At 39.3% G+C, this 26,305-nt stretch overlaps 1 protein-coding gene across 2 annotated transcripts in view; it reads left to right on the top strand.

The window, feature by feature from the left end:
- Positions 1 to 680: 680 nt before the first annotated feature.
- The window catches only part of UBE2J1 (ubiquitin conjugating enzyme E2 J1), a 28,919-nt gene continuing 3,294 nt past the window's right edge, over positions 681 to 26,305 (top strand). Inside the window, exons 1-7 of one of the 2 annotated variants that reach the window (XM_082303085.1) lie at positions 681 to 810; positions 11,652 to 11,725; positions 13,411 to 13,542; positions 14,107 to 14,191; positions 15,602 to 15,707; positions 17,578 to 17,707; positions 21,408 to 21,539. In XM_082303085.1, coding sequence (XP_082159211.1) covers positions 780 to 810; positions 11,652 to 11,725; positions 13,411 to 13,542; positions 14,107 to 14,191; positions 15,602 to 15,707; positions 17,578 to 17,707; positions 21,408 to 21,539 — 690 coding nt within the window. In that variant the 5' untranslated portion in view covers positions 681 to 779. The remainder of the gene's footprint in view (positions 811 to 11,651; positions 11,726 to 13,410; positions 13,543 to 14,106; positions 14,192 to 15,601; positions 15,708 to 17,577; positions 17,708 to 21,407; positions 21,540 to 26,305) is intronic. The other variant, XM_082303086.1, reaches the window with a different exon arrangement.

Consider the following 26,305-nt stretch of genomic DNA (forward strand, 5'->3'; position numbering starts at 1 on the left):
CAGGTGAAATGAAGGACAATATGAGCTAGATATGAGCTTCAAAGTTCTGATGAGGACAAGCACATTTTTTTCTTATTTAGAGCTTGTACTGAATCAAAAGGAAACGGAGACTCCTGAGATTCTGACCAGTTTAATTTAGATATTCTCTTAGCAATATATTCTTAAAAGTGCTATCCCAAGCATATTATGCCTATAACCAGGTGGAAGAGAAACAGTTGTAGATACAAATATCCCTCTGTCACTGTGGCATGGAAATGATGGCTATCAAGTCACACTCTTGCTGGTAATTCTTGCCTAAAATAATAATCATTGGCGTATGACACTATTTCAGTCTTTCATGATCCTGAAAACCAAGAAACAAGATCCTACTAAGTCTCACAGTGAAGTCCTTTGGGCGGGGTGGGCGTTGGGTCTGTGGGGGTCCTGAAAGCCCCCTTTCCGAGTCCCCAGTTTTCAAACCCATCGAGGTCCAGAGGCACCATCACCTCTGCGGGTCGGGGCGGAGCCGGGCCGGGACGCAGAAGGGACACTGCCACCCGCCCAGCCACCGCGGCCCGGGCACGGCAGCACCGCGTCCCCTCCCGGCTGCGGTTCCGGGGCCGGGCCCGGGGCGGTGCCGGCGCGGCAGGTGCCTCCCCCCACGGTCACGGCGGGGCTGTCGCCGCCGCTGCCACGTCAGGGGAGTGTCCCGAGGCGAGGCGGGCTCTGCCGGGCCCGGCCTTCCTCCTCCGCCCTCGCCGCCGGAGCCGCCGCGGACGGAGCGAGCGGTGCCCGCTGCCATGGAGGCCCGGTACAACCTCAAGAGCCCGGGTAGGCGGCGGGGCCGGGCGGGGGTGGCGGCCGCTCCTTCACGGGCTGCCCGGGCCGCTGCGGGCGGGCGCGCCCGCCTCGGGGCTACCGCGGGTCGCGGAGGGGTCGGGGGCCGGGGCCGCGGCCGGGAGGAGGGCCGGGGGCCGCGGCGGCGGGTCCCCTGCGCCGGGGCGGTGGCGGCGTTCAGGCGGAGGCCGGCCGGGATCGGTTCGCCTAGCCTTCGCAGTGCGATGGCGTTGAAACCTTCCTCCGAGCTGTAATTCGGTTCAAAACACCCTGACCGCCAAGTCTGTGTGCCCACGCATTTTTTGGTGGTTCGTGGAAACGTACCTTTGAACGTTTAGTCAGGTGGCCGTGCCCTGTTCCCCGGGGCATCGCCTCCTCTCCGACTAGGTGCGTGTGAGGGGACAGACTGCCAAGGATAACTTGGCCTGTGTGCCGTCAGTTTGTTTTGCAGAAGTGTTGCTGTACAGGCTCTATTCACTTGTGTGTCTGTGTTTGTTCACATGTCTGGTTTGACAAGTTTGCATGTTAGAATTCATGCCTGTAACTCCTGGCCTTTCCTTTGAATCCTTGAAGTGAGAGGGACGCCTCAAGAGATGTGGGTGATGCCTGGAGAAACAGCGCTAGAAGGGAAGGTTTTGATTCCTAGGAAGCAAATAGTGCACAGGCAATGTCCGCCCGTGTGGCTGTGTTGGAGCAGTGGCTTCTGACCGGCTGTGCCAGGGCTTCCCCTTCTGAGAGCTGCTTGCCCAGCCAGAGGCCTGACACTGCCGAAGCAAAACCTCATCCGCAGCTTGTAAGGGCTGGTCGGGTTTGTGTGTCGGCTGTTGTCCTGCCCCTGCTTTCCCCTAACCAGCTGTTGAGAAATAGGCATTATCGGCTTCATGTTATTATGATGAATAGTGGCTTTATTTTTTAATCATACCGTCCTGTTACCAGCGTGGGAGGTGGGGAGAAACTGAATGTTACGGTGAGTTGTACTTTACAAATGTCAGTGACAGGCTTGTTTACAAACATATCTCATGCAGATGATGTGTCTATTGCTAAATTATGTCATTTAGCCTCACCCAACCCAAGTTGCATAACCCAAAGATAAGAAGAATCACTAAGCAAATGATGAACTTGTTGCCATTTAAAATACCAGGAAGGAATACTTTTTTTAGGGAGACATGCAGGATGTGTGCCATATGTGAATTTACAAGGCCACACAAACACGCTCACTAGTTGTGGTTCGCCACGTCATGGGAAACAGTGGTGGTGTGCTGTATGACAAGCACCTGGGATCTGGGTGGAGAGGACAAATACTTGTGGCTTAATTTAGAACTGTTCTTCCCCTTTGTTGTTACTTGTCTCCCGTATATTCACGAGAAAATTACCTTTACTGGAATTAATTTTCGGCACCTGTGTTATTCTATAGCAAAATGAACTTTTTGCGGCAAAGACAAATAATTCGTACAATGGATCAGTATTACTTCTCCCAATTAAACATGTTTGGTTGCATATTAATATATTAAACTATTTCTTTCTATATAGATACTGACAGTTTATAAATTATATAAATAACTTTTAAAACCTCTATAACAATTTAAAATATTGATTTCAATAGTCAATATGTGTGAAATCGTTCACTGAACAGATGGGCAGAAAGGTGTTGAATAAGTATAAAAAAATATTTTAAATAAATATTGTTTCTTCAACACTTGTCCATTAAAATGAGTTGACTGTAATTATGTATAGCCACTGCTTTTAGTCTGGCACTTTACTTGCTAACCAGGTAGATAAGCATATGTAATTACTTAATAGTTCTGTGCATGTTTTACAAATTCTGATCTTGTTACAGTTACATGTGCAGTTTAGTGGTGGTATCTTACTCTTGCCATTCGACTACAGGCTTAAGATGGAACTGTAGAATATTCTAATATTAAGGTGGTTTCAATTAATGTAAATGCACTAAAATACATAAAAAGAAGTCCACCATATTTTCTATTTCAAGGGGTTGTGTCATCTCCGAACTAAAGGGATTATTTTGGTAACTGAGCCTTCTAGGGCTTTAGAACAAGTAACTGTCCTTGTGCCTGTTGTTGTTCCTTTGCCTGTAATAGAGGAAGAACCAAGCTGCTAACCTTTAGGTCAGCTTTAGGGATTTGGAACATGCTATCTTGAGACAGAGTGAAAAAAGTAATCGTTTTGTACCTGTACAAGAGGCTTCTACTGTTGAAATCTGCTTTTGGACTTGAGCAAACTGCAAATGGTGACTTCCATCTGCTCAGTAGTTTTTAAAAGGGCAAATCCTAGTAACCCTTTTAGTATAAGTTGCTTTAATGTAATGTTAGAGATGAAAATACACTTTAAATAGGAAAATTTCGGTAAAAGAAACATGAGTTTTTAATTGATCTTTATTTTTAAGCCAAATTCTGCTGTAGAATTATGAAGCACCTGAGGTTCATCTGTGGTTAATACCTGGATTCCTCTTCTATGAATATGCTGGGCCAGATTGATGAGTGGGTATCATTTAGGCTCTCCAGTGCCGTACTTTTTGTGTGCTCTCAAGCAGACCACAAAAGAGCAATATTGCTGCACAGCTTTGTCCTGCTGCTGATTGCTCCTAGGCAATGTGTTCATCTTCATCCTTATCCCTGTTTCTACAGCTAATATTAGTTCATCCCAACATATCTGAAAGATGGTAACTCTCCACAACACAAAGCACGTTGTTCCGCTGCACACCACATCTGTGTCAATGAGAGGCAGCGCAGCTCTTGACAGGTCTCAGTTTGCCATAGGTACAGGCCGTGGCCAGTGCAGGTCTGGGATGGTCAAGTGGCTCCTGTTTCCTGCCAGTTACTCTTTGTAAGAGCAAGGGGCCATGGAAGAATTCACGTGATGCTGTCTTCTCACACTGCCCATGAACTTGAGTTTCTTTTTTATTTCTTCCCAAAAAGACCGGTAATTTTGGAAGGGATGAAATTTCACACTTCAGGCTTCTTTGTATTGCTTCAATAAGGCAAAGCCTTGTAAGCTGTTACTTCATATTTTTGTGTGTATTTTTAGCACTTGTAAAAGGGCAGGCTATTTTCTGTCATAGGATTTCAAAATGGTTTAGTCAGTGTATATCAGCCTGCTACCACATGGCTGATAAACCTCTCCCATCAATATTAAAGCTCAGCTGACTAAAGCACAGACTTCATCCTCTTCATGCCTCAGGAACATCCCTATTTTTTGAAATTTATAAGACAGCTACTTGGAATAATCTCTCAACTTTTTTTTTCCCCAAGAGCTGTGACCCTTAGCCTGCTGTAAGATCAGACACCAAATCTTGTAGTCACTGCTCTTGTAGTGACAATCTCTCGCTTTTGCGTAGGCTGTGACCAGGCATCTGAGCCGGTATTAGCACAGACACTTGAATTATGAAGAGCTACTTACGGTGCCTCACACAGAGCCTACAAACAGCAGTGGGGTTTGTTTTTTTTTTTTTCTGGGCAGGGTTTGTTTTGTTTTTAGCAGACCACCTCATCGATTATTTGATTAGCAAGGGCACTGGAGGCATAGGGAGAGCACGTGGAGGGAGGCACGGCAAGCTGTCCTGCATTTTTGCCCAGGGCAGTGCTTTGGGTTCTTGGAGGCATAGGAAAAATAACAATGCTGAGATTGTGATCCTCTTAGCTGTCATCTTCAATAAGATTGCGGCTTTTTCTACAAACTGTACTTCTTTCTCCACTCCATATTTTGTACAAGTAAGTGTTCTGTGCCAACAAGCACACGTCAGTTCTTTTTTAACAAAACAGAGCAAATAGGAAGTAGCTAGTAGCTATTGTGCTGCTTAGTGTCTTCTGTGTATTAAATAAGGATAGATTGTTTAAAAACAAAAAGTTGAACAGATGTTAAAATTTTATTAAGGCTGAAGATATTGTTTGATCTTAGTGTGTTCAACAAGCACCTTGCATTTTGTAAGTTTAACCTCCCGTTGTTAACAACAACAAAAAAACCAGTTGTTTTGAATTGCAACTACAAGAAGAGTACTGTACTTGCTGCTGCCCTGAGGGAAATGAGTACTTAAGGTTGGCTGTTTCTGAGGGTGAGAGGAAAGCAAGACAAGACTAATTTAAAGGGTTTTTTTGTTTTTTTTAGTAGTTTTTAATACTTTGTGTGAGTACAGGAGGCTTGTTTGTTGTGTGAAAGAATGTATGTGAGGCTGTGAAGATGTAAAGCAGCTATTCAGGAGGCTTATGGGTCTTGAGAAAGGATGTATCTGAGACCCTGAGGGCGGAAAACAGCTGGCCTTTTTCTTCAGAAATGGTGGTTCCATTTGTTTTGTAGCAGAAGTCGAAGGAACTGCCAAAGAAATGTCCTGGTCTCAGCTGGGATGGAGTTAATTTTCTTCCTAGTAGCTGGTCCAGTGCTGTGTTTTGGATTTAATATGAGAATCGTGTTGGTAACACACAGATGCTTTGGTTGTGGCTCAGTAGTGCTTACTCTGAGTCAGGACTTTTCAGTGTCTCATGCTCTGCCAGTGAGGAGGGGCACAAGAAGCTGTGAGGGAGCATGGCCAGGAGAGCTGACCTGAACTGGCCAAAGGGATATTCCCCACTATAGAATGTCATGTCCAGAGTATGAACTGGGAGAGAGATTGGCTGGGAGGGGCCAATCGCTGCTGGAGTATGTGCTGGGCATTGTTCAGTGGGTGGTGAGCATCCTTTGTTTTTCTGGGATTTTATTTCTCTCTCTCTTTTTCGTTACCATTATTATCATGATTTTAAAATTATCATTAGTAGTTTTATATTTTACTTTGCTTCAGTTATTAAACTGTTCTTATCTCAGCCCAGAAGATTTACTTTTTCTCACTCCCGATACTCCTTGCCACCAGAGTAGAGCACTGGGAGGGAATGAGCAAGCAGCTGTGTAATTTCTAGTAGCTGTGTGGGGTTAAACCAAAACATCAAATTTGAAAATAAAAGCAATTTTGGAAGCTATGGCTGCCCCAGACAGTTGTTCCAGTTCTGCAGTTAGACATTTTGGTTTTGTAAGAACAATTGCTTTGTCTTGTTACGTGAGATCAAAATAAAATGGGAACTTGATTAATAAAGAACATCACAGCAGTACTGACGTTCAATGATCAGCAACTTAATTGTCTCCATTTGCTTTCATTTAGACAAAGAAGTGTAGTTTCTTTAGTATGAAGAATAGTGTTCTGTACTTCATGATGTTTAAAATCATGTGGAAACTATAGGTGGTGATTTTAAAATTATGTTGTTCACCGTTTTCAAGAGATTGAGACTGAAATTTTAATTCTTCTTCATTTTGCCCATTCCTCTAGCACAGGAGGATGTAGTTTTAATAAGGTGATCACTGGTAGTATGGCAAGGATCGTTAGCATTATGGGTTGCTTCTTCTACTGCTGTCTTTCTGGTGCCAGAAGACTGAAAAATGTGTAAGTATCTGTACATCTTTGCATGGCTGCTGAGTTGTCAGAGCAAAGATTTGTGTAGTCCCATCACAGAGATGGTAGGGAATACTTTGTAAAAGAGATTTAAAGGTACAGAATATATAGTATATTCTCCTCATCAGTGGTTTGAAGGACTTGCCCAACTGAAGCTTTGTCTGTCTTCCAGGGATTTTATTTTTGGCTGTGACTGGGATGTTGTGTGAGCTTTTTTTTTTTTTTTGTGAAGAAGGATCAGGTATCTGGGTCCTAATGAAACTTTAATTGTAGTCTTGATTCAAAATTAATTTACTATAAACTACTGTGCAAATTTTTATGAAAATATAGTCACATTTTTGTGAAATAGCATACAAAAATATGTACAGGAGCTCAAAAATCTATTTAAAGACAGGTGCAAACTTGGAAGGGTTAAGATGGGGGCTTCTTGAATAGGCAGAAGGAATGCAGAGGTAGAGGAGAAAAGCACTGCATCACTCAAGTGATACAGAGCTCACTTGAAAATATGGTACCTTGGATTAATTTCTAGAGTAGATACCATTTAACACTCTGTTCTGCAAAAGGATTTTCTGGTATTTCAGAGTAGTTGTCTCAAGCCCCCTTTCCCCCTCTTCTATTATTTTTAGTTCACAAATGATTGCACATCATTCACAGGTTCTAAGCTGTCCAGGAGAATCACATCCACAAGGAACAGGTAACACACAGGTACCTGGTGACACTGTGTGGGTCGCTGTGAACCTGTTAGAGTTGCTTTGTGTTTAGATTTAATAAGCCATTCTCTACAGAGTCCAGCAAAAAACCCCACTATTGAAAAATACTGTTTTCCATATCAAAGAGCTACTGTGACTCTTTACTTTAAATATGTTTCCTTACATCACTAAAGGTGGGGGTTTTTTGCTTAAAATGTCAAAGCTCTTCAAGTATTGTCATCTTACAAGAAATCCTGTGTACTTTACACATGAACTTAATCCTAACTTTTTTTAGTGATGTGATCCATTCTTTATGCAGTGGAACTACTGACAGTGTGATTCACTGTTATTTTTTCCCCTTACAAGAAATTTAAACATTACCTTTAGTAAATGGGATTTTCTTTTGAATGCCAATGCAGTTTGGGTTCCCTAGTGCTTTGGGCTGCTGTGGGGACTGGTGATTCAGCAGGTGACTCTCTGCACTTTGACCTCTGCAGTCACTTGATGGTTACACCAGCCGTGGGTCAGGCACTCCTGGCTTGATGGTCAGGTATAGAGTGGAGGGGGGAAGAAAACAAAGCTAGCTGGAGTTAAGAAGACCCTCCCAACATGTCATCCATGACACATGCATGTAATTGAAGGGACTTGATGCTTGTCTCAAATGGTTTATGTGATTTCAATTTTTAAAATTTTTCTTATTGTTGTCTGTTTTTTGTAATTGTAGATAGTAGCCTCATTAATAGACAAACATGTAACAAAGATGACCTGTGTTTTACTAATAGCTTAAGTGGATTGAGTAGTTATAGAAGTTTCTCTGAGATGAAGGGTTTTATGAGAGTTTTACTTTCATTGGAAAACCTGTATTCAGTAAATAGGTTGCATCCTTACTTGTGCTGTTTTGGTCAGCAGAGCCATAGGGAAAAATTACTACTACTTCTATGTTTCTTCTGAGTAGACCTCTAAATCTTGCTTAAAGTGAAAAAAAAAAAATAGCCGTCATAAATAAAAAGGTAGGAAACATTTGCCAAAGCAGTAAAAGCTGTCAAGTTGTTTTATTCCTCTTTCCCCAGATTAGGTAAGTCAACTTGAAAGATTGAGCGATCTCTAGCTTTATGCCAGCTGTTTTGGATTCCATTATTTATTTGTTCATTATGTACTTCCTTTTTCAAACAGTACAATTGAAATTTTGGTTTGGGAATTCATTTCAGAATGAAAGGTTTGCTATGCATTTGAGGAAGATACTGTCATGAACAACCTTCTTTTTTTTTTTCTAAAGAAAAGGCATAATGATTTACTAAGAGAACACCGTGGATGTTCAAATCCTGTCATCCCTTTAAGCAATAATACTGACATTTACAAAGACTGATCACTTGCGTTTTCTGTGTCCAGAAGGTGTCCTGAGCCACTAGGTGCAGACTTGTCTAGTTGGGCACATAGCCAGCTCCACATAGCAGGAGTACTTGAATGTGACCTCCAGACATATCCAAGAGAAGCAGTTGTGTGAACTGAAGTTTCAGGGTAGCTTAAAGTAAGTGATGATGAAACTGGAATTTGACTGGACGTGGCTTTTGGCAGAAATAAATCTACGAATCATATATGCATATATTGTACAGATTCTGTTCATTAACTGTTATTACACCACTCAATCCTAAAGCATGCTGGGGGCTTTAAATTTGATTCTCAGATTTTTAATATCCATATTTTGCTTTTCAGAAAATTTTGATAAGTTCAGTGTAACACAAGAGGCGGGCTGTCAGGCAGAGTCTCTGACCTGTAGTATTCTCTTTCATCCTCAGGGCAGTAGACAGTTCCCACACTTCCTGCTGGGTAGGAACTCTCCTGTAATCTCTAGTCCAGGAACTTAATTTCCTCAGCATTTAATTTTGATGAACATTGATAAAGTGTTGCTGAGTGTATCTGTGAAAGTGTGGTTATTTTTCATGCTGATGATTATGCCACATTAAAAAATAAATTGATAATTGTGTCTCTAAAACCTGTCTTAGACAAATTCAGTGTCTTGACTTCTCTTTTTTTGGCTGAATTAGTGATACTCTTTGACTTCATTGATAGTCTGCAGTTCTTTATTTCAAATGGGCCCAAACCATTCTGATTTTTCAGAATTGCTATTGCCAAATGTTTACTCAGTGACTCAGTGTGACTTAATTGGGTTGAAATACCATAACTTCTTGAAGGCAGACTTTGTGAATTATGCTTGTTTCTTCCACCACAGTTTTTGGTAGCCAGAGGAGGAGCTGTGTTCATGAACACTGCAGCAGTGCTTAAAGAAGAAACAGTTTCATGCCTTCTTCACTGGATCACATGTTCTCAGAATGAACCTTTATTGCTCCAGGCTTTTCTTTGCAGCCTCTCAGTTGGCATTTTTCAGCAATGTGGGAAGAGAAGCACAGAATGGTTTGGGTTGGAAGGGATCTTTAAAGGTCTTCTAGTTCAGCCTCCCTGCCTCTGGCAGGGACACTTCCAGTTAGATTGCAGCTCAAAGATGTGTCCAATTTGACCTTCAGTGCTTCCAGGGATGAGGCATCCACAACTTGTTCTCTGGGCAACTTGTTCCAGTGCCTCATTGCCCTCACTGTAGAGAATTCCTTCCATATGTCCAATCTAAACCTACTCTGAGTTTTAAACCATTGCCTCTTGTCTTGTCCCTACAGGCTGTGGTAAAAAGTTTCTTCTTTCTTACAAGCATCTTTCAGGTATTGAAAGGTCACACTAAAGTCTCCCCAGAGCCTTTTCTTCAGGCTGAACAACCCCAGTTCTCAGCCTTTCTGCATACACATGTGCTGCTTAGAATCATGGAATAATAGAAAGGCTTGGGTTGGAAAGTGCCTTAAAGATCACCTGCTTCCAACACCCCTGCCATGGGTAGGGGCACCTTTCATTATACCAGGTTGCTCAGAGCTCCATCCAACCTGGCCTGGAACACTTCCAGGGATGGGGCATCCACAACTTCACTGGATAATTTGTTCCAGCACCTCACCACCCTCACAGGAAAGAAATTTTTCCTAATATCTAATCAAAATCTGCTCTCATTCCCCCTGTCCTGTTGCTACATGCTCTTATAAAAGTCCCTTTCCCATCTTTCTTGTAGGCTCTCTTCAGGTACTGGAAGGCTGAAGTTATGTCATCTGATAGATTTTTAAGATGTCCTGGGTTGCTTAATACTGAAAACTTCTTATAAGCAAATTATCTCTGTGGTATATGAGAGCTAAATTAGATTTTGCTGTGTTTCATGCCCCAAGAGTGGAATAGTATTATGCTCTAATAGCTTGCCTGCAGTGAACATGGGTGACTGCATATGATGCTGTTATGGGAGACTGTATTTCTTCTTTTCTGTCTTGGTGCCTCAGCTGGGAAATCTCAGAAACAGTTGTCTGCCTTGTCCATGACTGCTCTGTCTTTATTAGGCTTCGTTACATATATTCTCAGTTTTCTCATGGTCACCCTTTTGCTTCATGGGGTGTTTGCTCCTGAATTAGCTCATCCTGGTGCATGCCACTCTTCTTCTGAAGGCAAGTGTCCAGGCTTGTTGGCTGTGAGCCAATGCTGAGTCCAAAGCCTTTTCTGGTCCAGACTGGTTATCTTATTATTCCTCTCTAATGAACTGGTAAACCTTAATGAAGATGAAAGAGACAAACTGTTATTCAGCAGAATGCTGCTACCCGTGACATGACCTGGTGGGATTTGTAAATTGTTTAATTGACACTTCCCTGTGGCAGCAGCATAACTGGGGTAACTGGCGGCAGCAAATTTCCACATAATCGTTGTTCTTTTTGGGTTGTAAGAAGTGAAATTCTCAAACTTTGAGCCATTGTTTATAGCTGTCCAAAAGCGTGAAGGAGGAAAAGAACTTCTCACAGTAGACTGGAAGGAAAATTCCTCTGTGGGGTGGTTAGAGTTTTTTATTAGACACTAATGTATGGTGCACATGAGGGCACCTGGAAGTACAAGTGTTGTAGCAGCTTACAAAGTGGCCAGAAGAAGGAGATGCAGAAAATACAGATGATGCTGGTATTTCTGAAGTAGAAGTTGGAGAAGGTTACTAATGACTATCCTGAAGTTATGATAGAAAAATACCTGGGCATTCACACTCAGTGGCAGGTTTCAACTGCAGAGGCCCTGGGTAAATTTTTATGGCTAGGCATATGTGTTTCCAAACCAAATAAAAACTTCATCTCCTCTCACTGGTGATGTGTTGGTTTCTGTCCAGTATTACTGTGACCTCCCTTTGAACAACTCGGGGAGTAGTCACATAATTGTTACGGGAAGTATCAGGATAAAGCTTTTCAGCAGTTGTTAAAGATGCACATCTTTGATGTCCTGTATCATAAAATATTGAGGTTGTTAGCCATGTATATCTTGTAGTCTGAAACTCTGTTAATGATACGTATGTTTTTCCTCCTGTCTGGTGCAGTTACTAATATAAAACTACTTCAGTCCCAGTGTTCAGTGTTGAGAAACTCTGTGACCATGCAACATATTTTTCATAACTTTATGCTTGTATAACCCATTTAAGTTTTATTCATCGTAAGTAATTATATCGTGTCTTGAATTATGAACTCTAGTGAAGGAGCTGGAATATGCTGGAAAAGATTAGTTAGCTGAGTAGAGTTCTTCAATAAATGTTTTATGTATTTTTCTATGCAATGCATATTAATTTATTTTCTTCATTTTCATATCTTACGCCTTTTTTTTTTCAGCTGTCAAACGTTTGATGAAAGAGGCTGCGGAACTGAAGGATCCTACAGATCATTATCATGCACAGCCTTTGGAGGTTTGTTTCTCTATATGTTTGCAAGAGCTTGTAGTTAGGCAGTTTTATCACATATACTCTTAATTAATATATACTTCTCTAAAATGCATATATATTTAAAATGTACATATTTAAGTGCTAGCAAACCTCTTTTTTTCCCTATGATGGAAATCAGCAGCAGAATTCAATGGTCTTGTAGTTCCAGGTTTTTGGTGAAAGTACATAATAGTTTTACATTGCACCTGAGTAGTTTTATGGCATGGATGTGTTTATTCCCCCATCTCCTTTCCAAGACTGTGTAAATACATAATATTTAAGTCAAGTTTTTTGTACCCAAACCTGAAATCGGGCTCAGTTGTTGCGTTGCTCACTGAAATACTTAACCCAAAGTGATCTCTGAGGACTGCTGTTTTGCATTTAAGAAAACCTGTGAAAAACATAAATGTGTGCAATTCTGGATGCATTGTAAGAGAGAGGGATTTCATGTAAGGAGTAGCTTCTTGCCTAAACACCCGGTTAAGTTTTTGGGCTGAGAGGACAACGAAGTTCTGGTGGTTAGAAGCTTAAACAGAAAACCCTTCTAATTTCACTGGATTAATTAAAAAAAGGCACTGTCCTGTGGTATCAGTTGGGAGGTTTGATTTTTAGCTGTTTGCAGAAATGTATAACATGCTAAACATGCTCACGTAATGATGCATGTTCCTAGATGCTATAAAATATACCTTATTGTCTACTAGTTTTTATCTGTACCTTGTTTCCCCTTCCTGTGGTGAAATGAAAGGTTTAATTCTTGCTATTATTTGTAACCTACATGAAGGTCTTACTTCTGGATTGGAACAGTGTCTCACTGGGAAGAGAACAGTGGCAGATGAAAGGAAATGCTGGAAATCTTAACAGTTATCTCCTGTACTTGAAAAATTGTAACTAGGTGGGCAGTCCCAACGCTGTAATGCCAGTGTTTAGGATTAGCTGAGGGATTTCGTTCACTGGCAGCAAGCCTCTTTTGGGCTCCTGTCCTAACAGGAGGAGTTGTTCTGCTTGTAAATACTTAGGAAGTTATTGGCAGCACAAGGTCTGCTACACAAAAACCAGCTCAAAACCCCAAAGAAATAATGTTTAAAGAGAAGTTGTTTATATGTCCAATGAAAATAATACTCTACATTTCAAAGTGTACCTGTTGTGCAATAAGGCACAGTAGCTGTTTCAAAACTGTTAGTGGAAGAGGAAGAATAGGAATTCTCTGGGGTGTGAGTCAAGTCCCTGTGTTGACCTGGGCACAGAAGGAGCTTTGGGGAGGCTGTCATTAGTGTTCTTCTTGGTGTAGGTCTCCCCTTGGTTCTCCAGAGATTTTTGTTAACTGAGGCAAAGATCCAGTTTTCTCTTCATTGACTCAGTTTTCCATCTGTGGGGTAATAAAACTCTTGTCATAATTTATACAGCTAGCGTAAAAAATTTGGATAATGAATTTGAGGGTTTTGGCGAATTATTGTGTAAGAAAATTACCAGAAAACTATAATGTTTTATCCTTAGTGCTGCATTCTAGTAACTCTCCACTTGATTTTGACTTTTTAAAACTTCTGCTGAGCACTGTTTCTTCAGCCTGTCCTTGTTCAAGAAAATGGCATTGAGTTGTCGATTTCTGTGACAAAACCCTTTTTTTTTTTTTTTTTTTTGTTCTACTTCTTCGATTGATGGGGGCATTTTAGGATAATCTTTTTGAATGGCACTTCACTGTTAGAGGCCCTCCAGATTCAGATTTTGATGGAGGGATTTATCATGGGCGAATAGTGCTACCACCTGAATATCCCATGAAACCACCCAGCATTATTTTGCTGACGGTAAGTAAGCATGCTTACTAGTTTTTCATTTTCATGTCATCAATTTTATCACAGGTGGAGAGAGAGAGAGATTCTTGGCATTTAACATAATGTTGTTTTTGTAAGAAAGGTTGCATAGTACAGTATAATTGAAGATCCAAAGTCTTCCAGGATGATTTTGGTAATCTCTAATTGCATGAAGCTTTATGCCTAATAAATTGAAGTTTTTTCCTTTGGGAGAAATCACATTGCTGATGTGATTGTCTAACATTTTGTTCTCCTCATGGGCCTGCTGGGTTTCTGTTGAAAACATTGCACAGATGTAGGAAGGCAGACCTGTAGTTTGGGGCAAAGGCCTTCCTTTGTGCATACTTTTGTAGAAGGTTTTCTTAATGCACTAATAGAGTCAGATGACAGAGTTCTGTGTTCAGGAAGCTGAATGCCAATTTTGTGAGGTGGCAGTAATACAGTTGTCACTTATTGTTTGCATATGGAATTCTTTTGATCATGATTTTTGCAACTTTTACCAGAACTCAAGAGTTAACTTCTAGCATATTTTTTTGTATCCTCCTTCTTCCTTTGAAGGCAAATGGCAGGTTTGAAGTGGGGAAGAAAATTTGTTTAAGCATCTCAGGGCATCATCCTGAAACATGGCAGCCTTCGTGGAGTAGTAAGTAACAATTATTTGGAAAATGTTACCCCTGTCAAACTACTTGTTTCTTAAACTAAAAAAAATCTCATGAAGAATATTTATAGTGGAAACGGAGACAGATTTTGGGGATGTAAAATTGTGGGGGAATTTGTCAAATGTAAGGTTATGAAAGAGCAAAATAGATGGATTTGGAAATGATATTAAGTAAAAGCCAGGGCTGAGAAACTGAGGGGTGATGGTAAGCTCTACTTTACTTGGATGCGTAAGCATTAAGAATTCTCAGACTGTTAGAATATTCTTTGTGGATTTTATTTAAATTGTTCTTATGAAAATAAATGCTATTACTTTGCCCTGTTTTTGTATGATCACTAAAGCCAGCTTGAATATTAATAGAGGGGAGTTTTCAAGTCTAATGGTGTGGTTCTGAGCACTAAGAGGAAAGATAATGTGGTCTGAGTTCAGAATAACTGAATCTGCTCTATTTTTTAAAACACTATTATCACAGAAATTGAGAGTTGGCACAGTTCATCCAAGGCAATATGCTTGTGTTAAAGTAATTTTAGTTTTGCTGAGTACAATATATCAATTATTTCTTGACATATCAGTTTCACTTTTAAAATATGTTGGTAAGATCTTAGGACTTTTCTAGCAGACCACTCTTCAACTTTTGTTAGGTGTCTTATGTTTTTTTAAAGCACAGAAAACGCTGTGTTTCTAAATAGGAGTTGTAAATACCTGTCTCTTTTCTGTGGTACTTATTTTGATGTGGTATTTGTTTACTAAATCTATTAGCAAAGTGAATTCTAAAATGTTATTACTTCTGTAAAACAAAATCCAAGTATAGATGTTGTCAAGAGAGATGCTTTAGATGACAATTCTGTTACAAGTAGTTATTAATATTTTAAGTGAGCTCCTTCCCCTATTATGATGACATAAAAGGAACAAACTCTGTGATACTTTACATAAAAGAAAAACACTGAGCATGTATACGGTAAAGTGCAGAATTAATGTCTAATGGAAAGCACACACAAAAAGAATTCCCTGTGAACCTTCTTACCTTCTTCTTCTCCCCCTGCCTCCCCTCCCCTCCCTGTCCCCCTCCCCTTTATATGCCAGTTCTGCCTTACCTTTTTTGGATCATTTTTAAAGTATGGAACACTCTCCTTGATGCAACATTTTTGTGACAATTGATTTTTTCTTCTCTGTTGCCTGATGGCCTTCTCTTTATTTACACTATGATATTAAAACAAAACTAAGAAAGCCTTGCAGTGTACCAAAAAAAAACCCCAAACCAGAGCTGCTTGTATGAAATTCAGACTTGGCAGAATGAAGTTTTGCAATCAGAGCTGCAACTTTTCTGAGTGTAGAATGAGATTACATGACTGTTGTTTCTGCCACCTTGTTTATAGCTCTGTTTTCCCATTTTAGTAAGAACAGCTTTATTAGCCATCATTGGTTTTATGCCAACCAAAGGTGAAGGAGCAATAGGATCTCTAGATTACACACCAGAAGAAAGAAGAGCTCTTGCAAAGAAGTAAGTGCTAAGTTTGTTACTGTAGGTACATATATATTCACTCACTTTTAGAGTAATGCATTGAGTAGAAAATAAGGTACTTCAGTCTATTATCTTGCATTTATTCCAAATATAAAACAAGTTTGATGCCTTGCATATGTAGTTGGGTTTTTTTCTCTGAATATTGTGCAAACTTGGAACTTGCAGTCAAACAAAATACTTTGAGTGGGCTCTGTTCTTTCCAGCATTGTGTGGTCATATTAGAGGTTTGTCGGAAATTCAGGCTTGAAGATGTAATTAACATTGTGATACTGTACTAATTGCAGCATGGAGGGAAAGTGGGTATGATGGAATTGATAGTAAGTGGGGGAGAAAACAACCAAGACAATAATGTATCATTGCCCTTAAGTAAATAATAATAATAATGAAATAATGGCAAAATTCTGAAGCAACTGCTTCTAAATGATCTCGAGGAAATTAGCTTTAGATGAGGTTACTATGATGAAATTATTAGCTTAGTGGACAAATGGAAAGCAGTGGGTGTTGTTTATAGGGACTTTATCAAGGCTTTTGGTGTTTTTTCCCTTATCCTCAGTTATGAAGTACAGCCTTGGTAGGTGGGGACGGTAAGGTGGATTAAGAACTGGCTGAGCTGCCTGGCTCAAAGGACTGTGATAACTAACACAATATCCAACTGCAGGCTGGTCACTACTGGTGTATTCCCGGTGTCATTACTGGAGCCAGTGCTATTCAGTGTCATTAGTGGCATTAACAACCTGGATGCTGGGACAGGGTGCACCCTCAGCAAGTTTGCAGGTGAACAGAGCAGAGTAGCTGATATGCCAGAAGGTTGTGCTGCCGTTCAGAGGAGCCTCAGCGGGCTGGAGGAATGTCACAGTAAAGTCCTGCCCCTGGAGAGGAATAACACCAGCTGATTATCTGGAAGAGAGCTTGGAAGAGAAGGTTCTGGTGGAGACCAAACTGATCATGAGGGAGCAGCATGCCCTTGCAGAAAAGAAGGCTGATGGTGTCCTGGGTTGCATGAGGAGAAGCATTGCCAGCCGGTCAAGGGAAGTGATCCCACTTCAGTACTCAGCACTGGTGAGACATCAGGAGTGCTGGGTTCAGGTCAGGGCTGTGACCAGGTCAGGGTACAAGAAAGATAAGGACTTCCTGGAGCTAATTCAGTGCTGTGCCACAAAGGTGATTGAGGGCTGGAACATGTTTCATACAGGGAGATAGTGAAAGAGCTGGGAGTGTTCAGCCTGGAGAAGGTTCAGGGGATTATATCTATGTGTACTAATATCTGAAAGGAGGCTGTAAAGAAGGCAGAACCAGACTCTTCTCAGTGGCATTCAGTAACTGGAGTGAGTCAGTGGGGTGGGTTGGTCTTGATATTGTGCTGTCAAGGCTCTACGGTTCCTCACTGGCCTGGAGAGCTGCCTGCAGTGTGCCCCATAGACCAATGATGTGTGCAAGAGAGGGAAGGTAATGTTTTCCTAGAAACCGAAATTCCTGGATTGGAGGTGCAAGCTCCTGGGTCCAGTATAACATTTGTAATAATAGTTAAGTCTTTATCACTTGTCATTTTTATTTGCTGCAGATATAAAATAGGTTTTTTAATTGTAAGAAATTATTAATAAAGTATAAATAATCGTGTTATGTAAGTCAGTTGTTAATACTTCCCTAAATGACATGAGAGAATTTGTGTTAGTAATATAGGTAATTGTCAACATATTTTTTCAAGATAATGTGATTTGAGGCAGAGGGAAGTGTTTCTAAGCTACTGGCCTTGCCACCACTTGACTTTGTATGGATTGTTCTGCAAAAAGTTTGTTTAAACAAGCACACAGGAACACTGAGAACATGCTATTCTGTCATTTGTGGGCAGGTCACAAGACTTCTGTTGTGAAATGTGTGGCACGTCTATGAAGACAGCCCTCTTACCACTGACGTCCGGAAGCGTGTCAAGCCAGGCAGACAAGGAGGCTAAAGAACTTGCCAGGCAAATTAGCTTCAAGGTGAAGTCACTGTTTAAACTTTTATCTCTCTTGTATAAAATTAGAAAAAAAATACTGAGGAAAAACTTGTAAATCGCAGAAACATTCATAATTTCAGAAAACCTTCATCTATGGCTATTTGGAAGCCTTTTTTCTTGGTATAGTCTGAAAGAGAAAAATAAGAGTGGATCTCTTGAAATTTGCTAGTTAATAAGTTGTGCATCTCAAGCATTGATTGGTTAATTTTAATTTTAGTGGTGACCAGTGTGGTAAAAACTACCTTTTACTTCCCTGTTTTCAGACACTAATAACTTGATTGAATTCTCCAGAATTAGTCTTATCATGAAAGTGCTAGGAAAGTTTGGGCAGAGCTAACCTAAATTTTTTACCTTTGTGATTTTTTTTTTTCCTCTTTTGGCTTATGGAAGGAATAAAACATGTTACTACTGAAAAATGGTTGCAAATTCTTTTGAACTACTCTGCTACTATCTGAAGATACTGAAAGTTGAACTCTGGTATGGAAGTTGCTGTGACCGAAAAATGTGTTCTCTAGCTTGTGTTTCAGTGAAAGCAAGGTTTGTTTAGACAAATACATTCCTTAGAGAATTGCATGTCTTGCATGCACAGTGTTGTTTTTCACTGGGTTTACCACTAAACTCTTAAGTCAGCCACTGAGGAAGACTACTGTGCATGAGGGCAGGGACCTACAGTTATTTTATGACAATGTGGCATTAGTGCAGAGCACATCCTCACTAAGGCCAAGGCTGGCAATATGTCCCCTTTTGTCACCCATGTTCTTCTAACGCTGTCCTAAAGGCTACTTTTACTTTTTTTGTGTGCCATGAAAGCAAAGATGGTCATCTTCTGAGCATTCCTGCCAATTTTGCAGGACATGCATGTTCTCATGCCATAACGCTTATGATAAAAACATCTCCAAATATTTTACAAAGATGAGATAGAGGGACAGAGTTCTAAAGCTGAGCTACTTGGAGAAGCAATGGACTGCTTTTTCCTGGCTTTTAAAAAATATATAAGGGTTTAAAATTGTAGGATTGATTTTTACTTAAGAGCTGCTAATCTTCATCAGAGAAATTCTAGAAATATCAGAGTATGTTTTTATTTGGGCTTCTTCTGTGAGAGAAAATTCGTAGCTTACATTTCATACCTTTTTCAGATTTAAAATGAAAGACTTAGGGACATCAGTCTTTAAAGAACATTGGTGCTTTCCGTGTGCCTATATGCTTGACACCACCTCCTAAGAACAAACACTTGTCAGGGAAAAAATGAACAAAAGTCTTAGGTTTCTACAGCCTTTTACAATCCGTTGTGGGGTTTTTTTAGTAAGGTAAAACAGTTCTGTCCTCTGATTACATCCTTCTTCCCATCTCAAATCAAATTTTAGGGGTTGGGGTTTTCTAAGCTTCCTGCTTCTCTGCTTTGCTTGACTTTCTTATCTGTTTGATGTTAGGCTGAGGTGTTCAATTGATGTGTTTGTAATAAACTAATAGTATGAATTACTAGCAGGAAATACAGAAGTTTTTAATCATTTGGATACATTTCATGTCAATTTATGGGGTAAGATTTAACATCAGATTGCTGATTGAGTGTATAATGTGAGAGAGTCTCTCTGCTAGCAAACATACTAGCAAACTCTGCATTAGCTTCATCCTTAAAGAAGAGGTTTCCTAACTTTGTGTAGGTGATCCCAGGATTATTGTGTTTCGTACCAGCTTTAAACAAAGTGGTAATTTTAAAAAAAGCCCCATGTGTGGTATTGAGATAGGAATATGAAATTCAGGAGGGAAAAAAAATCCAACACATTTTCTCATTACGGTTTTCCTGCTTCTGTGAATATCCACCTTTGTTCCTGTCTGGTTTAATAGGAAATTATATTTTGTATTAGTTTTATATTGACTTCCAAAATTTTTTCTGCATTTTAGGTGTTATATAACAGAAATTCCATTTTGCTTAAAAAAGGATAAAGAAAAAGAAATTACTGATAGCATATGTATCACTGTAAAACAGTATAGTTTACCTTCATGTTGCCATTACAAAGCATATTTTGCAGCAAAATTAATTCTCTGCTCACCATCATTATTATGTTTAAATATGTTGGTCATCTTTTGAATGTTAGTCTGACTTCAGTCTAGATACTAGACTTAGTACTTTCATAAACTAAAGTAAATCATATGCACATTTTGTAGTCCTTTATAGAGATTAACAGTAAAGGTTAAATAAGCTCATCTTGGAAAAAGGAAGAGTATGAAAATCAGTACTCACAGGTTCCAGGGAACTTATGATTGAATGTAGGAAAGAAGTGTTTTCAAATGCTGGAGCAGACTACCCAGACAGGCTGTGGAATCCCCAGCTTTGGAGATGCTCAAAACTTGTCTGGACGTGACTCTAGAGAGAGTTGGACCAGGGACATCTAGAGGTCTATTCCAGTCTAAATTTTTCTTAATTCTGTGTTGCTTTGTTGATGATCCATTTTTGAATCATAACATTTCCTGTCTGATATTACTGTTCATAATAGTCAAATGCAAGGGGAAAGCAGTGTTGTCAGCTTCTAAATTTTCAAATGTTAAATCCATCTCCAGATTGTTTCGGTGCCGTATTTCTTGGATTCTCTTGAGGTAATGCACATGAAGAAAGAGAGAACTTAATTTCCTCACACTAAATAGTATAATGAAAGAATATTATACTGTGATCTTATCAGTTTGTTGTCACCGTAACTGGTTGTTTTCTAATACACCGTTTGTATTTCTTGCTACTACTACCACCACTACTTATATCTGCATTTGAAGACAGTTACTAGATTTGAAGTTGTCATCTTTGTAATAAATTGGGATCTAGACACATGACTTGGGAGGTGACTTGCTTACTGATAACAATTGGTCTGGTCATGACTTCTTTTTTTATTTGAAATGTGTCGATTTTAAAAGTATTTCAGTTCAGCACTATGATGGTACGTACTTTTCCATTCCCAAGAGATTATTGCTAGCATGTATACTAGGGTTTGTGTTCTCCTACATGATACTACTGATTTCTTGTCTCAGATTTCCTAGGCATGAAACCTAAATTCTGGGAAATAATGCCTAGTAGACATTTTGTAAATGTACACGAAAGCAGTATCATAAGATACATTTTTTGTTTTACTCTGTGCTGAAATTTAAATACTGAACATTGGTATGCATATACTACCCAATGTAGTGTCATGCATATATGCCCACTCTGTCTGTGAGGCAACTTTGGTACTGAAACCAGTATAGCCACATTACATTAGCACTCACAAGAGGCTCCTTAGTCTTGTGGGGAAACAGGCTGTGCTACTTCACTTGTATCAACAGTAGGTCAGCATTGTCTTAAGGACATGCAAAACACAAGTTTTAAAAATGGTGTTATTCTGACATAATGTCCTGGATCTTCTAAAGAATTTTATTTTTTGCTCTCTACATCTGTGCTTTTTTTGAATGTTGTATTTGTTTTTACGTGCAAACAAACTTCAAAATTGCATTTTAAACTGCACGTTTGCAGTCTTTTTTAAAGAATGAAAATTTCTTTAACATATTGCTGTGTGATTGAGATGCAACTGGCACATCTGATTATTACGTTTTGGTAAGCCTCATATTCTCTACAATAAAATACACATTCCACAATAAGCCAGATGTTTTTGGAGCAACTTTGATCTTGTCTGTGAAGTGTACATATGTGCTTCTTGTAGGCAGAGGTCAATTCATCCAGGAGGTCTGAGGCTGGACCCTCAAATGCATCAGGACTGAAACACTCTGCTGCTTCACGTGAGCCTCAGCAGGATGGTGCAGCTAGAGCATTCCCAGATCCAACAAGTGCGACGGTATGGTCCATCTTTGAGCTTTATTGGGCATAGTCTGAACATGAAATTGGTTCTTTTAAGCTGAGTCCTGATTAAGAGTATGTAGTTCACATATTTATTCTGGAACTCTTGCATACTTTTATATAAAATCTATTAGCAAATAGTGTGCTGTATAACTTTTAGAAATAGCAATCTCTGCTTTCACTTCCTTCCCTTAAAACAATAAATAAAGTTCTTTTAGCAGTTCTTCTTCCCAATGTTTCCTTTAATTACATTAAGTGTTGATTAAAATTTTATGGTGTCTGAAGCACTACAATTTACCATCTGCATAATGTAGCATGGGTTTTTTTCAACAGAATTCTTAGCCAGAGGCAAAAAATGTTTCAGTGATAACCTGTAGCTTTTAAATATTAATCAATACTATCTCCCTGCCTTTTATAACCTCTTAAGTAAGTCTAAAATATTCTTACCATTTGAAGTATGACACTTATGTTTTAATACTGCTAGGTGTAGGGCTTACATAAAGGTTTCAGAAGTGACTGAGGTCTGGTGATGGGCCAAGGCAGCTGCTGATATAACTGTTGGAAATGCAATCTAAATTCACTGATAAATTGCAGGCAAATCCCAGCTAAGCTGCCTTTTTTAGAGAGGATGGGGCTGCAGATTGGTTAAAAAACCTAAAACATGTCAAATAACGTCAGAACATCTGTTGTGTGTTTGCAACATATTTTCAAGCTATGTAGAAATATAAACATGCTAATAGCATACTTTTTTTCCCCACAAGAAGAATTTTTCCAGATTGTTCAGGATTTAATAAACCATTTTATTTTATTCTTCTTGTTACAAGTCCTGGCTAATATAGTAGAAAGAGCTGACATACCAAGGCATTGCTGGTGTTTTCTTGAGGAGAGAAACTTTTTAAAATTAATCACACTTTTAAGAAAACTGGTTTTATCAATTATACTGATTTAATAATTAATGATAAATTTAATTTCCAGAAGAACAGGCCCATGGGAAATCAGACCTTTAAACATATAAATGCATGTAAAATATTTTTATATATGATTAACTGTAAATGATAAGCAGGTTCATGTTTTAGGGAGTTAATATTCGGGATTTTTAGTTTTAGCTTGAACTAACACCTGTGTTTCTGAGCTGTCACATTTTGAGTGTTAGGAATTATCTGGAGCCATTCAGTAGTGAAAGCAGCCACAAAGTGGAAGAAAGAAATGTGTAACAGGAAAGACTATTTTAAGGAATTTGAGCTTGCTATTTTTGTGTTCTTATTCATGTGAAAGTTAATAGAAATCTTTTCAAAGTAGGGCACTCTGGGCCTTTTTCTGTTTAGATGTGTGAAAGAGTACCCATGCTAACCTCAGATCTTTTCTACTTAGCTGGGTTTCTTGGATGTGTAAAATCTGTTTATTGAGTTCTTGTTATGTAAAGACCTGATTAAGTCTGCCTTATTAAGTTGTGTTAGATGTAGGCAGCACCAAAACGTATTATCCTCTCTTCGTGGATAAAATAAATGTTTGCCATGTACTCTACAATGTGTGTTTAATTAAAAGCTATTGTAGGAAATTTGCTGGGTTTACTCTCTTTGAAAAGAGTATAAAGGGGAGAGGTAGGCCCAGTGCTGAATTCTTGTATTAGTTTGTGTAATTCCTTCTGGTACAGTAGATTAATGTGTCTCACTCTGAAGCCATGGGACCTTTTGTCTTTCTAAACAATACAGAGGTGAATACTAGAAGTAATCATGCAGAAAAAATGGAGTGTTACCTTTCTTTTGCTCCTAGAACAGTTGTAACCAGTCTTCATTAAAGACACAATGGTAAATAGGTGCTAAGGAAAGGCTCATCTCTACGTGAAGGTTAAGGAATCTCTAGACTGTGTTTTACTATGTGACTGCTTCATGTTTGTTCTCTCCAGCAACAGTTCTCCATTCCATAATGTTTTATACCTTTAAGTTGCTTGAAAGGACAGGGATTTTTAAAATGTATTAATGGCAATATATTTGTGAGCACAGTGATGTTCTTTCTGGGACAGGCTTAACATAATTCTTGTATGAAGAGCACGCTGAAACGTGTCTCTGGCATGGCATCACTTTGTGTCCATTCCTTTGTTCTATGGGGGCCCTTATTCCTGAAGAGAGAATTTTTCATTCCATCAGAAGAAAATATATTTTCAATTAGCTCTCCCTTCTGTCAGCTTTCACTTGGGGAAAGGATTGTATGCCCACTGACTAAAGAAGGACCAAGACTTACAGTGTTTCAGTTAAGCATGTGTTTTTCCAATTTCAAAACTCAGTTTGAAACTACTGTTTATATTTTGGCTGTCATTGTGTTACTCAGTACTTCAGTCTTACAGATTCTTGCCCTTTGAAGATACGTGCTGTGTAGTTGCCTCATGGATGTGTTTGTCTATGCTGTGGGAGAGGTGCACTCAGAGTTCTTGACTTTCGTGCTTTCCCTACATGACCATGTCGTCCAGGTCACTTCCCTTCCTCCCCACCTTCTCTTGTCTTTTTGCCACACCAGCTGTGGTTGTTCCCATTCACAGCCCTGTTAGTAATGACTGGAATGTGCAACACTGGTGCAGATGTTGCACACTGGCTGCTAAGTTTTATGTGCCTGTATTATTAAACATTTATCGAGACTTTAAACAGCTTATTTTTCAAGGAAGAAGAAGAAGGGGAAGGGGTTGGCTCTCATGCCAGTGAGAGCTGCTTCCCAATAGAGCTTGTCACAACAACATTATTGAGGTTTGCCAGGTGCAAGGCAACGAGTACAACAGCATGAGAGCAAGAAAAGGAACAACACTACTCTGGAAAATGCTGCCACAGCAACCTGTATAAAAGGATACAGAGCTGCAAAGAACCGTCTTTAGGCATTAAAAAGACTAAAACACCAGGCTGTCCAAGGCATTATGCGACACAGTACTTCTGAGGAGTCTAAACCCAGTGCAGAGAACACCTCTGGACTACTTCTGACAATATTTTTTTTTTCTTTTTTTTTTTTTTCTTTTAATTTGTGGTTGCTGTCTGCTCAGGGCAAAGTAGTGGTACATTATTCCTGTTTGAGTATTCAAATTGCAGGCAAGGTACTTCTGAAAGTTGGCTTGATAAAAGTAATTGCCCTTAGTATTAAGGTGAGATCCTTCCACATCTGAGCAAAACAATGTTTTTGAAGGAATATATTATAGATATTCAGGTTTGACTTGGGTTGGACTCAGGTCCAGTGGTCACCTAAATTTTGGTACCAAAACTCTGATCACAGTCCATGGGACTCTTTGGTGGAGGCTGGAGAGTACTGCAGTTTACTCAGCAGCAGAGGCTGGTAGGCTGCATTTCTCTGTCTTCCCCCCTGATAGCACTGACTAAATCCATGTGGATTATGGGTGTCTGAACTCCCACCGAATCTGCAGCAGTACATTTGGTATATTGATATGGAATGATGTCCCACCTTGGGGCTTATAGCTAATGAATAAAGTTGATGCTTGATAAGCTTTATCAAGGAACAAGGTAAAAACTGTGGTTAGGCTGTTTTCTGATAAGCTGGGAATACGTTAAGCCTCAGTACACCTGTTAGTAAACAATATCCTACAGTAGTGAGCTGCCCTGATAGTAGTGGCTGGATGAGGCATTATGAGGGCCAATAAACAGTGTAACTGAAGCCAGCTACTCTTGAGCTGATGAAGGAGGTTTCTGTCAGAAAATGAGGCTGTGTTCTGATGCATGAGAATTATAGAAGCCCTTTAATCATAAGTTCTGAATGATATATTGGTAAAAAGTGTTTCCCTTTATCTCTGTTAAGGGGTGTCTTAGTTTTGTAATACTACAGCAACAATTTTAAATGTCTTGGCAATTGACAATACTTGTCCCAACTTGGATTCATTAAAAAATAGATGTTTTTCATATTAGCCATTAAGCCATGCTGTGTCAAACTTTGGCTTTTCTTCAGTTGGAAGTTACACAAACAAACACCTACCCTGATATCTGCATCTGTCCCCAGATCATTAGTATAAGTGAAAGAGACTTCAGTAACCCAGACGATTTATATGGTTCTGTGTTCCTAGAGTTTGCTGTATTTTTAAAACATCCCTTCTAAGATGATTATTTAATCCTTCTAGTATTCTGATAAAATTTTTTTAAATAATGGCCTGGAGATATAAAGGATGCAATGAATTTCACCATTCTTCAGTAGACTGAACATGTTACAAATTTCCTTACTTGCATTTTGTTAGACGATACAAGTTTTTGTTAACTCTGATATAAGTATATTTTACTGAAATAGCTTATTCATCAAATAATTAATCAGATGTCCTTGGAGCAAAGTTTTCTATCAGTCCAAACAGTTTCAGAAGTTTCAGAAATAATATGACATGTAGTAATATAAATAGTATGTTATAATATTACATGTGTGTATTAAATGTCTGTAAAGATAAGATCAGCTGCTAAAGGTGGCTACAATGTAACTATTATTAAATATTTCTATTTTTAGTCTGTTAAGACCTCATCCATACTTCCAGTGTGGTTTGGCAAAAACCATGATTTGGCAGAAATAATTAATGGAACTTGTGTTATGTGAGGTTTTGTGTTAGTCTAAAAAACTTGTAATGTTTGCTTATGAAAAGTTTAAAGACTTGCCATTAGGGTGAAGACAAGATGATTTTGATTTTTTTTGCTAGTACAGTACATCTGCCACTTTTAGGATTCTTAACAATTTAGTCTTCAAACAAACAAAAAATCTATCTATCTATCTATCTATCTATCTATCTATCTATCTATC

Source organism: Coloeus monedula, assembly GCF_965178545.1.
Source record: "Coloeus monedula genome assembly, chromosome: 2".
Classification (NCBI taxonomy): Eukaryota; Metazoa; Chordata; class Aves; order Passeriformes; family Corvidae; genus Coloeus; species Coloeus monedula.